The 14,220-nt window shown below is 47.0% G+C and overlaps 1 protein-coding gene across 1 annotated transcript in view; it reads right to left on the reverse strand.

Moving 5' to 3' along the window:
• Window positions 1-2,021: 2,021 nt before the first annotated feature.
• The window catches only part of TMEM132D (transmembrane protein 132D), an 819,007-nt gene continuing 806,808 nt past the window's right edge, over window positions 2,022-14,220 (reverse strand). The window contains exons 7-9 of the mRNA XM_081544711.1: window positions 12,155-12,428; window positions 9,136-9,327; window positions 2,022-5,109 (exon numbers count right to left, since the gene is read on the reverse strand). Coding sequence (XP_081400837.1) covers window positions 3,928-5,109; window positions 9,136-9,327; window positions 12,155-12,428 — 1,648 coding nt within the window. The 3' untranslated portion in view covers window positions 2,022-3,927. The remainder of the gene's footprint in view (window positions 5,110-9,135; window positions 9,328-12,154; window positions 12,429-14,220) is intronic.

Raw genomic sequence — 14,220 nt, forward strand, 5'->3', positions numbered from 1 at the left:
TTGAAAAGTCAGTTCGTTAAGATGTTCCCTATCATTTCTTTCTCCGACTCTGGGTACACAGATCACATTATGAGCTGTGTTTTTTAAACCAGCAGTCCCCAGCCTTTTTGGCACTAGGGACTGGATTCGAGGAAGACAATTTTTCCATGGAAGGGGTGGGGATGGTTTGGGGATGAGTCAAGCGTATTAACATTTACTGTGCACTTTTCTATTATTATTATGTCAGCTCCATTTTAGATCATCAGGCATTAGACCTCTGAGACTGGGGATCCCTTTAGACAACAATCTCTGTTTTCCTAGGAGACACGAGGGTACTCTCTTTAACATAACAATATACTTCTCCTAATTTTGTCTAGAGAACACACAGCTCTCTCCATTTATTTTTGTTTTCAGCACTTCTGGGTAGAGACACAGCTGGGGAGAAATATTTCCTTATTAGAAGAAAAATGGTGAAACAGATGGCAAATGAAATTTGCCCTCTGGGTCAGGGAGACAATCTGGGTGTGGAGGGACCTGCAGGGGCGTGGGGGCATCCTGCCTGGAGGTGATAGCAGTAAATTCAGGATGTCCAATTAGGGCCAAGGTGGATTCTAAGACCCACCTCGCCAGAATCTGAATTTTCATGAGAAGACATAAATTCAGATTTTTTTAGGTGCAATGGCCAAAGTCTTAAGCATTGATCCAGTCTTTTTCTATACCATAACCTACTTTATTATCCTTCATACAATGTATGATGATCTGAAAATTACACTGTTTGTTGTTAATCTCCTCCACCCCACACTAGAGGTCTTTGAGAGTAGGCATGGGTCTATTTACCACTCATCAGTGGCCTGCAAGGAGATCAAACCAGTCAGTCCTAAAGGAAAACCACCCTGACTATTCATTGGAAGGACTGATGCTGAAGGCGAAGCTCCAATACTTTGGCCACTTGATGCGAAGAGCCGACTCATTGGAAAAGACCCTGATGCTGGGAAAGATTGAGGGCAAGAGGAGAAGGGAGTGACAGAGGATGAGATGGTTGGATGGCATCACCAACGCGATGGACATGAATTTGAGAAAGCTCTGGGAGATAGTGAAGGACAGGGAAGCCTGGTGCGCTGCAGTCCATGGGATCGCAAAGAGCTGGACATGACAGTGAGTGAACAACAACTAGCGTATAGTAGGTGCTCAATAGATACCAGCTGAATAAGAGAATGATACGTCACTTGATATTGCTTGCATGAAGACAAAGATATCATGCAAATTCTTTGTCCATGGACTCATCTTGGGACTGCAACTGATTATCAGAGGAATCTGAAAATCAACCTTAAAAAAGTTATTTATTTGGCTACATTAGGTCTTAGTTGCAGCACATGGGATCTTCGCTCTGGCAGGCACACTTCTCTCTAGTTGAGGTGCAAGAGTTCAGTAGTTGTGGCATGCAGGCTTAGTGGCCCTGCAACATGTGGGATCTTAGTTCCCCGAACAGTTACTGACCCTACGTCCCCTGCACTGGAAGGCGGATTCCTAACCACTGGGCCACCATGAAATTCCCGGAAAAATCAACCTCATAAAAAAAAAAACCCAGCCCACAGTCACCGTGGGCACATACATCCTTCAGGAAATCGACCTCTGAACGTACATGAGCGATCCAAAGAGAGGACAGAGCCCATTCGTTCCCTCACTCCAGCCCAAAGGGAGGCTGGGATACACGCTTGCCTGCCGTGGTTCTCACTTACCGCCATCAGTCAGCAGGCTTTTAGCAGAGAATTGCATGTGTGATTGATTTGCAAATCCTTTCAGGTCCTGAAGGAGAGATACTTAGTACACAACGTACTTTGTCATCGTGTGTCAACATCGCCTCAATGCGGACAGTGGCATTACACGATGTAAGTGTGTAATTGGATTGTTGCTGGGATCTTTCCATCTGCATTTTCATTTACCCAGAGCCACAGCTTTGGAGGGTCATTTGCTGAGGATGCCAGCCACTGACGCGGGGGAGGGGGTGGTGTGAGTGCGTAGAAAGACAAAGGACAGCCATAGCCGCAGAAGGCAAACTTTATATTTACAGTTGGTAAGTTTATAAATATATATTACATTCTTATAATCTACAATACATTCTGCACGCAGACGGATTGGAGAGGGGGCATCGACTGCGGTATGAAAACGAGGGAAAGGCTGGAAGGAACAGGAGTGGGTTACTGAAAGCAAAGGATTATCATTGAAGAGGGGTGACCGTTTAGTCACCCAGCCAGACAACGTAAGTCAACGTGGGGACAGGAGCAGGTGGCTGATGGCTCCTGGACTCTCAGTCTTAGGGCAAACGGACAGCACCTTAGTTTGAGACAGAGTGCTGAGGTTGAGAGGATGAACTGGTGGAATTACACACTTGATCTCAGGAGAATTCAATTATATGCACACAGAGAGAGACAGAGACACAGAGAGAGAGGAAGCAGAGAGACACAGAGACAGAGGGACACACAGAGAAAGAGAAATTGACCTTAGAACCCAATTCTTGAATAACCCAGCTCTCTGCCCCATAGGCGGGTACCACGGGCCCCTCTATCCCTCGAAGGTGAGGAAGCAGCAGTCTCATGTTCCCCCTGCATGTGAGTGGGGCCAGATTTCCTGCCCGACCCTCCTCATCACACACACTGAATCTCACCCTGTACCCCGCTATGGGCACGCCCAGATTTATCTCAGCAGCCTTGGGCAGCAGACCAGATGGGACTGTTGAAAGACCCATCACAGACCATCACTCCTTCTTTCCAGAAAAGCCAGGAGAATGAGCATCTTTGGGTGTCGAATTCCTTGTGAGCACTGCTGACCCCCAAAGACTAGCCTTTTGAAAGCAACACACGTGTGAAGTTGGCCCCATGGGGCTTCAGTGTAGACTGTCACCTGGTGATTGACACAGAGGCCACAGTGGAAGAGACTCAGCAAACAGTGACACGGCTCCCCACTGCCCACGAGTGATCAATGACTTTTGGAAAGGTGGCGATGCAAGGAAGGGTACAAATGTGGACAGAGTAAATTTGCTAAAAAAAAAAAAAAAAGCCTGGTTCTTTGAACCTGACTGAAACTCTATGCCCAGGATCCCTAGTTTACCAATAAAGGGATGCTCTGAATGGTTCAGGGGGTTTTGTTTCCTGGGTGTTTGTTCTTGACATCTAGTTACAAAGGTATTGGTGACCTGTTTGCCCTCTTTTCCCCTTTCAACCCCTTGTCAACGATTGCCTTGGTTTGTCAATAACCCGGGGTTTACCCTGACCCAGCCTTTGGGAGAAAACTGGAAATCATGCTTTCCAAGAGCTGACTAGGCGGCGCTAGACTCCGCTTCTGCTCAGGCTCACAGCCAGGTGAGTTTCCATGACGCACTTCCTCCCATCCATCCCGCCCAACCTGAGTCTCCTTTTTCTCCTGTGGTCTGCAACATTGAATATTGCAGCCGTGTGGCTTTGGCAATATCCAAATTGCTTCGATTAAAGAAAGAGAGATGGCAGGAGAGGGACAGTTCTTTCCTGGAGGCTGTTGGAAGCTCAGTGACTCAGAACTCATTTTTCTTCCAAGTTGAAAAAAAATCTCGCCATGCGTGCTAAACCTCTTTTCATCGACTGAGACATCGGACCCTGGAAAGTGGACATCGATTCCAACTCGGGGCCTCGCTGGGGGAGCCAGGGTCGTTTTCTGGGGCTCTGAGGATAGTGTCAGCCTGATCGTGTCCTTTTTTTTTTTTTTTTGCCGCGCCTGGGGGCATGAGGGACCTTAGTTCCCTTACCAGGGATCAAACCCACGTCCCCTACAGTGCAAGCATTGAGTCCTAACCACTGAACAGCCAGGGAAGTCCCCCCTGTCTTTTCATTCCCCCCACTGCGGGTCCCCATTGCCCCAAATCCCCAAGTTAAAGGCCGAAAGGTGAGTGAGAACCAATGTCTGCAAATGCCCAGCTTACACATCTTCACGTAATCCTTCCCTGTAGCCACGTGACTCTTGGCCTCCCCCAGGGTCCAGATCCTGGCCGACCCAGTTCACGGTATCCTCGCTGCCCGCCGCTAGGGAGTTCACGGTTGGGCATCCATCCTCCGGAGAGAGGGTGGCGAAAGTGGTGAATTTGACTCTTTTCCTTTTTGAGGTAGGGGACGTTGGGGGCTCGCTTTTCTGATCTTTCCCGTCCGCGAGGGTGGGTCCTGAAGATCTGAACAGCTGTCCGTTGATGCTCTTTTGGGAGTCTGTGCAGAGCAGATATTTACTCTCTTCGAAGTCCATGCCCCTGTCGATGGCGGTGATCTGCTCCTCTTGGGAGGAGGCAAAGTGGAGCTGGCTCTCCAGCAGTTCGGTCCGGTGGCTCAGGCCGACCCAGTCGTGGGAGTGAGTCATCCCTTCCTGTTCTTCGAAGGGGACCTGTTTGTGCCTGTACTTGAATGCAAAGGTCACGCAGTTGATGAGGAAGACCACAATGGCCAGGCAGAAGACCCCCAGCAGGGCATACATTCCGATCTCCAGGTCGCTCAGCCCTTTGGAGGACTGGGGGTCGCTCTCCTCTGTTTCCCCGTGGCTTCTGGGCAGGTCCACCTGGGCTGGGAAGCTGGTGAGGTCGATGGAGATGGTCTGCAAATGGCTGCCATCATCCAGAAGGCTTTCCTGGCCTCTGTTCTTCTGGAAGGTGGACCTCTCCGTCGTGGAGCCCCTGCCTTCCATGAGGCCCATGGAGGAACTGCCGTAGTACTCTCCCTCCTGACTCCCCCATTCCTGCAAGGGCTTTTTGGGTCTTCTGTCTCCGATGTTATTATCCAGGGGACCTCCTGCCCCCGTGTGTCTGCTGTCGCTGGTGTTGGGGGTGGCGTCGTTTTGGCCAAACTTCACTTTGATGTTGGCTGTCCCCACCGCCAGCACGCTCTTTCGCTTGGATTTCTGGCACGATTCGCAAATGACCATTTCGATCTTCACCAGGGCCCCCTGTCCTTCAGCTTCAGCGGTAATTATAGGCCACTTGAATTTGGGGTCTTGGTGGATGGAGACCACCTTCTCATCCAGGGATGTGGCCATCAGGGAGAAGTCTTTTGCATCATAAATATCCAAGGGGGTGACAGAGCCATCACTGAATTGGACCCAGCAACTGATGGCTGCTTCCTGTTGAAAAGAATAAGTAAGTTCATCAAAGATGGACACGGAGGGGGAAGGGGAAGGTGGAACAAACTGGAAGAGTAGCATTGACATATACACATGACCACGTGTAAGATAGACAGCTGCTGGGAAGCTGCTGTATAGCACAGGGAGCTCAGCTCCATGCTCTGTGATGACCTAGAGGGTGGATGGAGTGGGTGGGGAGGAGGTCCCAGAGGGAGGGGATATATGTATACTTATAGCTGATTCATGTAGTTGTACAGCAGAAACTAACACAACAGTAACACTGTAAAGCAATTATACTCCAATTAAAAAATAAGTTAAAAAAAATGGGTCCCATAGCTCATTGCGCACAAAGACACTCTGTAAGCAAAGAGAATGCAACAAGAACAAAGGGAAACCTGTTACACAGTATAGAAGTAAGAAGCACAAAGGGTATAAAATGGAATGAATTCTTGTAAAGACAAGAGAACCTAAAGAAAAACCACAGCAGTAAAATGACAACCACGAAATACGACCAGGAATAAACACCTCCTAATAAGATTTGCTTTCTTTCCTGAGGTGTTGAAAGAAAGATTTTTTTTTTCCCCTTCACTGCAAGATCTACTTCTGCACAATAATAGATTGCATGTCAAAGGAGATTTACTGGCTAGTGGGTCATTCACAAGTACTACACGTTTAAATGAAACATATTTATTACATTACTTTTGAGTTGCTTTAATAGCCAGTCTCTGAACACTATCCACAACACAGATGAAAGCCCCTGATCTAGACTAGGGTGCCTCAGAGGTGCTGCCAGCTTTAGGCTTTAGTTGTGTTGGGTCCTGCCATATATGCCTCTAAGGATAGGCTTGTATTGGCTTGTGGACACAGTCCTGGCTTAGAGGTGAGGGGTAATGCCGTCCAGGCAGAGAGAGGGGTTGGGGTGAAGATTAAGGTTAAGAAGCTCTCTATTGGGAGAATCTTTGTCCCCCATCCATCCTCCAACCCACCCATTGGGGGAAATTGGGAGACCAAAGAGTAGCCAGGGCCAACGTTTGTGTATATCCCAATTTCTTTTTACTTTGTTGCTTTAGATCCGATTTCCTTGGGACTAGTCTGACCAGGGAGATCATAAGAGATGAGATAATCTCATCTCAGCCGCAAGAGGCTTATGCCCCTACCCACCTGGCCATAGCTGACCTAACCCAGAGGATGGCTGCTGTCAGAGCCATTCATCTCAGCAGCTCTGAGCCCGCCGGCATCTCCCCCTCCAGTTTGAAATAAGAAAGACAGTACTGAAGCTCTTAGTTGTGGACAGATGAGTGGGAGCTCTTATGAAACTGGGGAACGAAGCCCCACTTTGGAGCAACTACAATGGATCAAGTACAAGCACATGTCTGGACTCAGCATTCATCTAATGAGATAATGCATGTGAGAGAGACTTGAACCCATTTTACCAAGTTCTTACAGCTGGGCTTCTCTGCTGGCTCAGACCGTGGCGGATATGTCTGCAGTGAGAGAGACCTGGGTTCAATCCCTGGGTCGGGAGGATCCCTTGGAGAAGGGAATGGCTACTCACTCCTGGAGTAAGCCAAGTGTTCTTGTCTGGAGAATTCCATGGACAGAGGAGCCTGGCAGGTTATACAGTCCATGGAGTTGCAAAGAATCAGTCATGACTGAGCAACTAACACTTTCACAAAAGCCTTGCTAACCTCGTAATAAACCCAGTGTTATTTAAACTTGCTTGAGTGGATTTCTCTTTCTTGAAACCAAGGCACCCCCAACCGCAATAGAGTAAGTTTTCCTGGTGGTTTCTGGCCTTTGCAAGTGAGACGGAAGCTTCGCACATGAGACTGGTGTCTTTTGCTCCTTCTTCGGCTCAGTCGGGAAATCCAGACCTTGTTAGACATTGGCTTGGACTGGCTGCTAGGTGGAAAACACCACTGAGAGACAGTGCAAAAGCCACTGGGCATAATGCTGGTTTACAGGGTCTATTTTTTTTTTTTTTAAAGCTGTGCCAGGTCTTAGTTGGGGCCTGTGAACTTCTTAGTTGCAGCATGTGGGTTCTAGTTCCCTGTTCAGAGGTCAAACCCTGGCCCCCTGCATTGGGAGCACAAAATTTTAGCCACTGGATCACTAGGGAAGTCCTCTACTAGGGTCTTTCGATTGGCCATGAAATCACAGCAGGTAATGCAAATGCACACTGGATTTCTTGAAACTGAAATGTCAGAGCCAAGTTGCAGGCAGAGGCCCAAGCTCCATCCAAACCAAGCACAGAGCAAACCTCAGGGTCACATGGTTTGCTCTGCATGTGGGGAATGGATCAGCTCTGTGGCCTTATTCTAACTGCCTTATCGCTTCCTTAACTCCTCACTGGCCATCGTCTGATTGGATCGCCCCAGGAAGACAGGAAGAAGCCTCAGATTATTTCTCCTTTGCTACTTGGAACTTGCATCCTGGCTGGCATTGTGCCCTGAGAAGAGGGAGGTTTGCCTTCGGCAAGAATTCGTATCCGTTACTGAGATCACCCACTTTCAGGTGCTTTGTAGTCCAAAGTCTTGTGCACAGAGACCATAGTGAAAGGGCAATTGATTAGCTAACCCCTGATGGAGGAGCATTCAGTGATGGATATGGGCTGGGGAAACCGCAAGACTCTGCGTTCAGGGGAAGGTCCGGCTTAGTCACAGCCTCAGCGGGTGCACAAGGGGCCCAAGTCGTAATGCACCTGCTGAGCATAGAGCTGCCAGGAAAAGGGCTCTTGATTGACAAAGGGAATTGCCTGAAAACCCCCAAAAGGACTGGAGGCCTTCCAGCATCCCCTCGGGAGGACGGTCTGTTTCACGGGGCACAAAGAATCAGCAGCCTGAGACCACCGTCCTTGGGTGTTTGGTAAACAAGGCTCCCCAGAATCACAATCCAGGTTCTTTCTAAGAAATAATGTTTCTCCACCTCTGATGAGGGAGGAGATCAGATGACATTTCCAAGTGCCCTATTTGTTTGGAAACCGTGGTATCAACACACAAACATGCACTGCATGTTACAACATGTACACAACACACAGGACACACAAAACACACAGTACAAACATACACACACACAGAACACATAACACACAGCACACATACACATTCTATTAGCACATGCTCTTTTCCAATAAAGAGAAAGAACACCACGTACAACATAACCACCAGTTTGTTACTTCTGCTCAGAGCTAAATGTAAATGTAGAAGCTACAGTAAATGTAGAAGCAACTCCTCCAATCTCCTTCTGACCCCCTAGACCTGTGACCCCATCATAGAGGGGCAGGGACCTAACAGAAGGCTGGACACCTCCTAGGGTCTGTTCCTGCCCTTGCCTTCACCTCACCGCTCAGGGAAGTCAGCATGGTGAAGAGCCCGGACCGTCATGATGGTGGAGAAATAGCACACGTGATGTCCAATGGGATGTGAAGCCTGCATTGAGCCCCTCTGGCTCCGGGTGCCTAGAATCCATCACTCATGGCAACCTTGTTGTTCAGCATCTCCATTTAAGAGGGTAGGAAGCCTGAGGCTGAGCAGTCACTCCTTCACAAACCCTTTTCAAGACTAACAAGGACATACTGTATAGCACAAGGAACTCTACTCGGCACTCGGTAATGACCTATACGGGGAAAGAATCTAAACTAGAGAAAGAGTAGATATACGTATATGCATAGCTGATTGACTCTTCTGTACACCTGAAACTAACACAACATTGAGAATCAACTATAGTCCAATAAAATAAAATAAAAATAGACTGAGGAACACCCAGTGTGCAAGCCCACTCTTTTGTGGGAACCCCCCCCCAAACTGGTGACTCCACCAGATGGGCAACCTCACCTGCTACGTGACCTCAGCTGGTGTGCGACCTCACTTGATGTGTGTGTGAGACCTGCTCAGGGTAAGACCCCACTCAGTGAATAAACCCACCGATGTGTAACCCAACCCCACCATGTGGCTCCAAGACACGTAGGATTTCCCCCTGGTGTGTGACCCTCCCAGTCCCGTGACCTACCCATTCCCACCCCCACACCTGTTTGGGCCTTTGCAGAAGTTCTTGAGCCACTGCAGTGGCGAAGATGGCTCTGTTGCTCCCTGGGCTTAGCTGCAGGGAGAGGGATAGTCCCGTCACCAGCTGGACCCCGAGGTCCGTGATCGTCACCTTCTCGTCCAGCACGGTGACCGTCTTCTCGGCCAAGATGGCATCTGACAGAGGCGACAGGATCTGAAAAGCAGAAATGACATAGCTCTCTGGTTTCAGCAAGCTCCTCTTTGGTGTAAAGGATGCTCCATGTGGGGGAGGGGAAGAGGCAGACAGATGAGTGGGTCAGCTGCAGGAATTTAGATCTTTTGAGCAAAAGTCGGCTGTGAAGATTGCAAGTGCTTGTCTATGGGGCAGGTGTGTTTTGTTTGACATAGTACTTTAAAACGGGATGAATGGCCATCCTTAAAAAAGAGAGGATTTCATATTAAGGATAGCTTTCTAGCTTTTCTGGAAAACTGGCAATATCTCTCCATGCTGGGCTCCCATTTCCGCTTTGGCAGCTTTTGGAGAGGAATAGCAGCCTCTTCTTCATCACACTCCTCACCGCTCCCTATTGTGCTCCTCACACTTAGGTTCCAAATCAGTCATCTTTCATCTGACACCCATCCTGCTTTTCTCACTGACGGTTCCTTCTCAGCTTTTAGAGAGCAATGGAACATGTGACTCCTGGGTCCCAGTTCAAAGCAATCTATTTTCCTCCTTGATAAAATGATCTCTTTTATTTTCACTTTTTTTTTTACCAGTGGCAAAAGTACTTTATTAAATTATGTCGTTTGCAAGTGGTTTCATAAGAATATCTAAAGGGAAAGTTATAAAACATTCTCAAAAAAGTATAGGGTTAACAGCAAAATTACATTTTCTTGATCATATAAATGAAAACATTTTGTTTCAATAGGCTGTCTGAATATTTTATAACATATGTCCCAAATGACAGCTGCAATAAATCTATTTTAATGAGAAGTCCCATGGTTAATTAAGTCATTTGTTAATAACGGGTTCAAAAATGATCTCTTTTAAATTCAAGCCCGTTTCCCAGAGTGATTTAAATTTTCCACAATCTTTGCTATGCACAAACATTTTAGAAACCTCACTTGTTGCTTAAGAGGACGATCGCCTCTCCTACAAATGGGGCAGCCACCGAGGAACAATATTTGGTCTCAGACAGGAGGAAAATGACTAAACCCTAGTGGCCCTCCTGGAACCCTGTCTTGTGAAAGTGTTTGTGTCAAAACTCCCATGTTGCACACTGATCTACCCCATCCATTCCCAGGAGGACGTGCTCACAAGCCTGGTGGGGTCATAATAACTTTGTTACTCTCTTCAGCACATTTCTAGAATGTGTGGGAGGCTGTAACCTGGTGGATGCGGCTGAGCATCACGGCAGCATGCAGAGCTTCCAGGTGACAAGGCTCAGTGAGGTAGAGCGGCAGAGCGAGGAGCTGCTGGCCACGCCCCGGATACCGATGAGGTTAGTCCCTCTCCAGAGCTCTTGAAATATTTTTAATTTAAAAAATTTTTAATTTTTATTTTATATTGGGGTAGAGTTGATTTACAATGTTGTGTTAGTTTCAGGTGTACAACAAAGTGATCCAGTTATACATACCCACGTATCTGTTCTTTTTCAGATTCTTTTCTCGCATAGGTTCTTACAGAGTATCGAGCAGAGGTCCCTGTGCTACACAGTAGGTGCTTGCTGATTATCTATTTTATATATGCAGTGTGCATATTTTAATCTCAGATGCCTAATTTATTCCTCCATCTATTCCCTTTTAATAACTGTAAGTTTGTTTTCTATGTCAGTGAGGCTATTTCTGTTTCGTAGATAAGTTCATTTGTATCATTTTTTAGATGATACAAATGAAATTAATCTCATATGATATTTGTCTTTCTCTGACTGGCTTACTCCATTTAGTATGATAATCTCTAGGTCCATCCATGTTGTTGCAACTGGCATGGTTTTGTTCTTTTTAATGTCTGAGTAATATTCCATTATATATATGTGTGTGTGTATATATATATATATATCTCACATATTCTTTATTCATTCACCTGTTGATGGACACTTAAGTTGCTCCCATATCTTGGCTATTGTAAATAGAGCTGCTATGAACACTGGGATGCACGTGTCTTTTCCAGATATATGCCCAGAAGTACAACTGCTGAATCATATATATAGTGGCTCTATTTCTAGAGCTTTTGTTCCAAGATGGTAACATCCACCATGTCTTAGAGACAAGTAATGTCTTGAAGTTTCAGACATGATTCAACCCAAGAAGTCAGTCCAGTGTTGCTCAAATAAAAGGCATATGTAAGGGATTTAAAGGCTCTTGTCACATTATTATACCATTTATGTTATTTACTTGACAGTTCTTTTCAACCTGCTCACTCTGAAAATGGGCATTGTCAAATAGAGTTACCACATGATCCAGGGATAGCATTCCTGAGCAAACATCTAGAGAAAACTCTAATTTGAAAAAATAAATATACCTCTATGCTCATTGCTGCACTATTTGCAGTAGCCAGGGCATGGGAACAGCCTAACTGTCCGTTGACAAATGAATGAATAAGGAGATGTGGTACATATATTCAATGGAATACTACTTAGTCATAAAAAGAATGAAATAGCGCCATTTGCAGCATCATGGACAACCTAGACATTATCAAACTAAGTGAAATAAGCCAGATAGAGAAAGACAAATACATTATATCATTCATATGTTGAATTTAAAATATACACATACATATATACATACTACTACACACTACTATATATAAAATTGATAAACAACAAGGACCTACTGTGCAGCACAGGGAACTGTATTCAGTATCTTCTAATAATCTATAAGGGAAAAGAATCTCAAAGAGAACAGACACATATGCATGTACAACTGAATCACTTTGTTGCACACCTGAAACTAACACAATATTGTAAATTAACTGTACTTTAATTAAGACCAGATATTTTTCCAAGAGACAAATAACAGAGTTCTCATCGGAGATGTCTTACCTGAATGGTGGTCATCCCCAGTTCCTGGCCAATCAGGACTTGTCCCCCTTGCAGCTTGGCGATCCGGGGCTCCTCCACCTTCATGAAGTCATTTACCAGCTCCGTGATGTCCACCTGCCAATCGGAGCCCAGCAGGTGGGCCAGCTGCCCCCCAGGCTCAGCTGCTTCCGCCACAAACTGAGTCAAGACCCGCACCATGGCATGCTGGTATTGGAGCGCACATCCCCTGTTCCTCTTCTCGTCTTCATCCTCCTCCTCGCTGTCCTGAGCTGGCCTGTCAAAGGGGTGGTTCGGTTTAACAGATGCTGATTTGTTGGGTCAACAGTCGGGGGGCTGGGTGTGAAACATCACAGGGGCTGCAATGGTGAGTGGGCGTTAAGTCCTGCCGTCATGGAGTTCATAGCCTGGGGTGAGCTTCGACAGATGTGCAGGGGTGATGCTCAGAATATTTGACCACTGCTGTGGCCTGAGGATGGGCTTCCCCAGTGGCTCAGCGGTAAAGAATTCACCTGCAATGCAGGAGATGCAGGAGACTCGGTTTTGATCTCTGGGTCGGTATGATTCCCTGGAGGAGGGCATGGCAACCTGTTCCAGTATTCTTGCCTGGAGAATCCCATGGACAGAGGAGGCTCGTGGGCTACAGTCCATGGGGTCACAAAGAGATGTGACTGAGCACCCACCCACACACTTATGGCCTGAGTACACGCCTCCCTAGTGGCTCAGCCGCAAACAACCCACCTGCCAATGCAGGAGACACATATTAGATCCCTGGGTGGGGAAGATCCCCTGGAGAAGGAAATGGCAACACACTCCAGTATTCTTGCCTAGGAAATCCCATGGACAAAGGAGCCTTACATGGCTACAGTCCATGGGTCACTAAGAGTTGGACACGACATAGCGACTAAATAACATGGCCTGAGTACTGACCAGTCAGAATGGACTCGTGTGGCCAGCAGAGGTCTAAAGTGTCCCTAAAACCCCCCCTCACCTCCTAGTATTCATTTTGTGAAATCCCCTTCTCTTTGAGTGTGGGCTGGACCTAATAAATTTCTCCCGAAGTTAAGATAACAGCAAAAGTTACAGGATGTTACTTTCAAGATCAGATTTTAAGATATTTTCTTGTTTGGCTCTCTTTCCTTGGTTCTTCTCTCTTGCTTGCCCTGAAGAAGCCAATTGCCATGCTGTGGGCAGCCCAATGAGGACATCCCACAGCTAGAAACTGAGCAGCCTCTGGCCAACAGCCAGTGAGGCACTGTGGCCCTCAGCTCAGTAGCCTGTGAGGATCTGAGACTAGCCAGCAACCATGTGAGCTTAGCTGCAGGTCCATGCCCACCGAGCCTCATGATGGGACCACAGCTCTGGCTGACAACTGGATGGCAGCCTGAGAGAGATGCAAGCCTTGCCTCGGCTCCTGATGCAGAAGAACTGTGAGATGCCAGGTTTTTCCTTTAAGCCACTTGGTTTTGGGATAAGCCATTATATCATGTCGTGGCAGTCAATACAATAAGGCTCTGGATGACCAGTGTAGCCCTATAAACCTGTACACAAGGAAAGTGAGTGTTTCACTCAAGGTATTTGGTGACGATAAATGTTGAAATAACAAGGATGGTGGCCAGGAAGCAGATGTTAGCTGTTCCCTCAACATCTGATACTTATGCACTCTCAGACCTTCCCAGCACCATCATGATCTCCATCAGGTCAGCTGTTGATTCCTTGAAGTAGTTCTGTAGCTATATCTGAGCTTGAAAGTTGTGACATCATCTGGACTGTCCATAATGAGACTTGGCCAGTTCTTTCTTTTTCTTTTTTTTCAGCCAAATGGCATGTGGGATCTTAGTTCCCCAACCAGAGATTGAACCTGCACCCCTGCATTGGAAACATGGCATCTTAATCACTGGATCACTAGGGAAGTCCCCAAATCCTTGGTGAGTCTCTCCCTGCGACTGCCTGCCCTCAGGAGCATCAGTAACCATGCTGAATTCCACTCTCCCAACTCAACATTAGAAACCCCTGTGGTTAAGAAAAAGATCATGGCTGAAACCATCTTCCAATTGCACATGGAACCC

This window comes from Giraffa tippelskirchi, chromosome 11 (assembly GCF_054371585.1).
Source record: "Giraffa tippelskirchi isolate mGirTip1 chromosome 11, T2T-mGirTip1v1.2.pri, whole genome shotgun sequence".
NCBI classification, from domain to species: domain Eukaryota; kingdom Metazoa; phylum Chordata; class Mammalia; order Artiodactyla; family Giraffidae; genus Giraffa; species Giraffa tippelskirchi.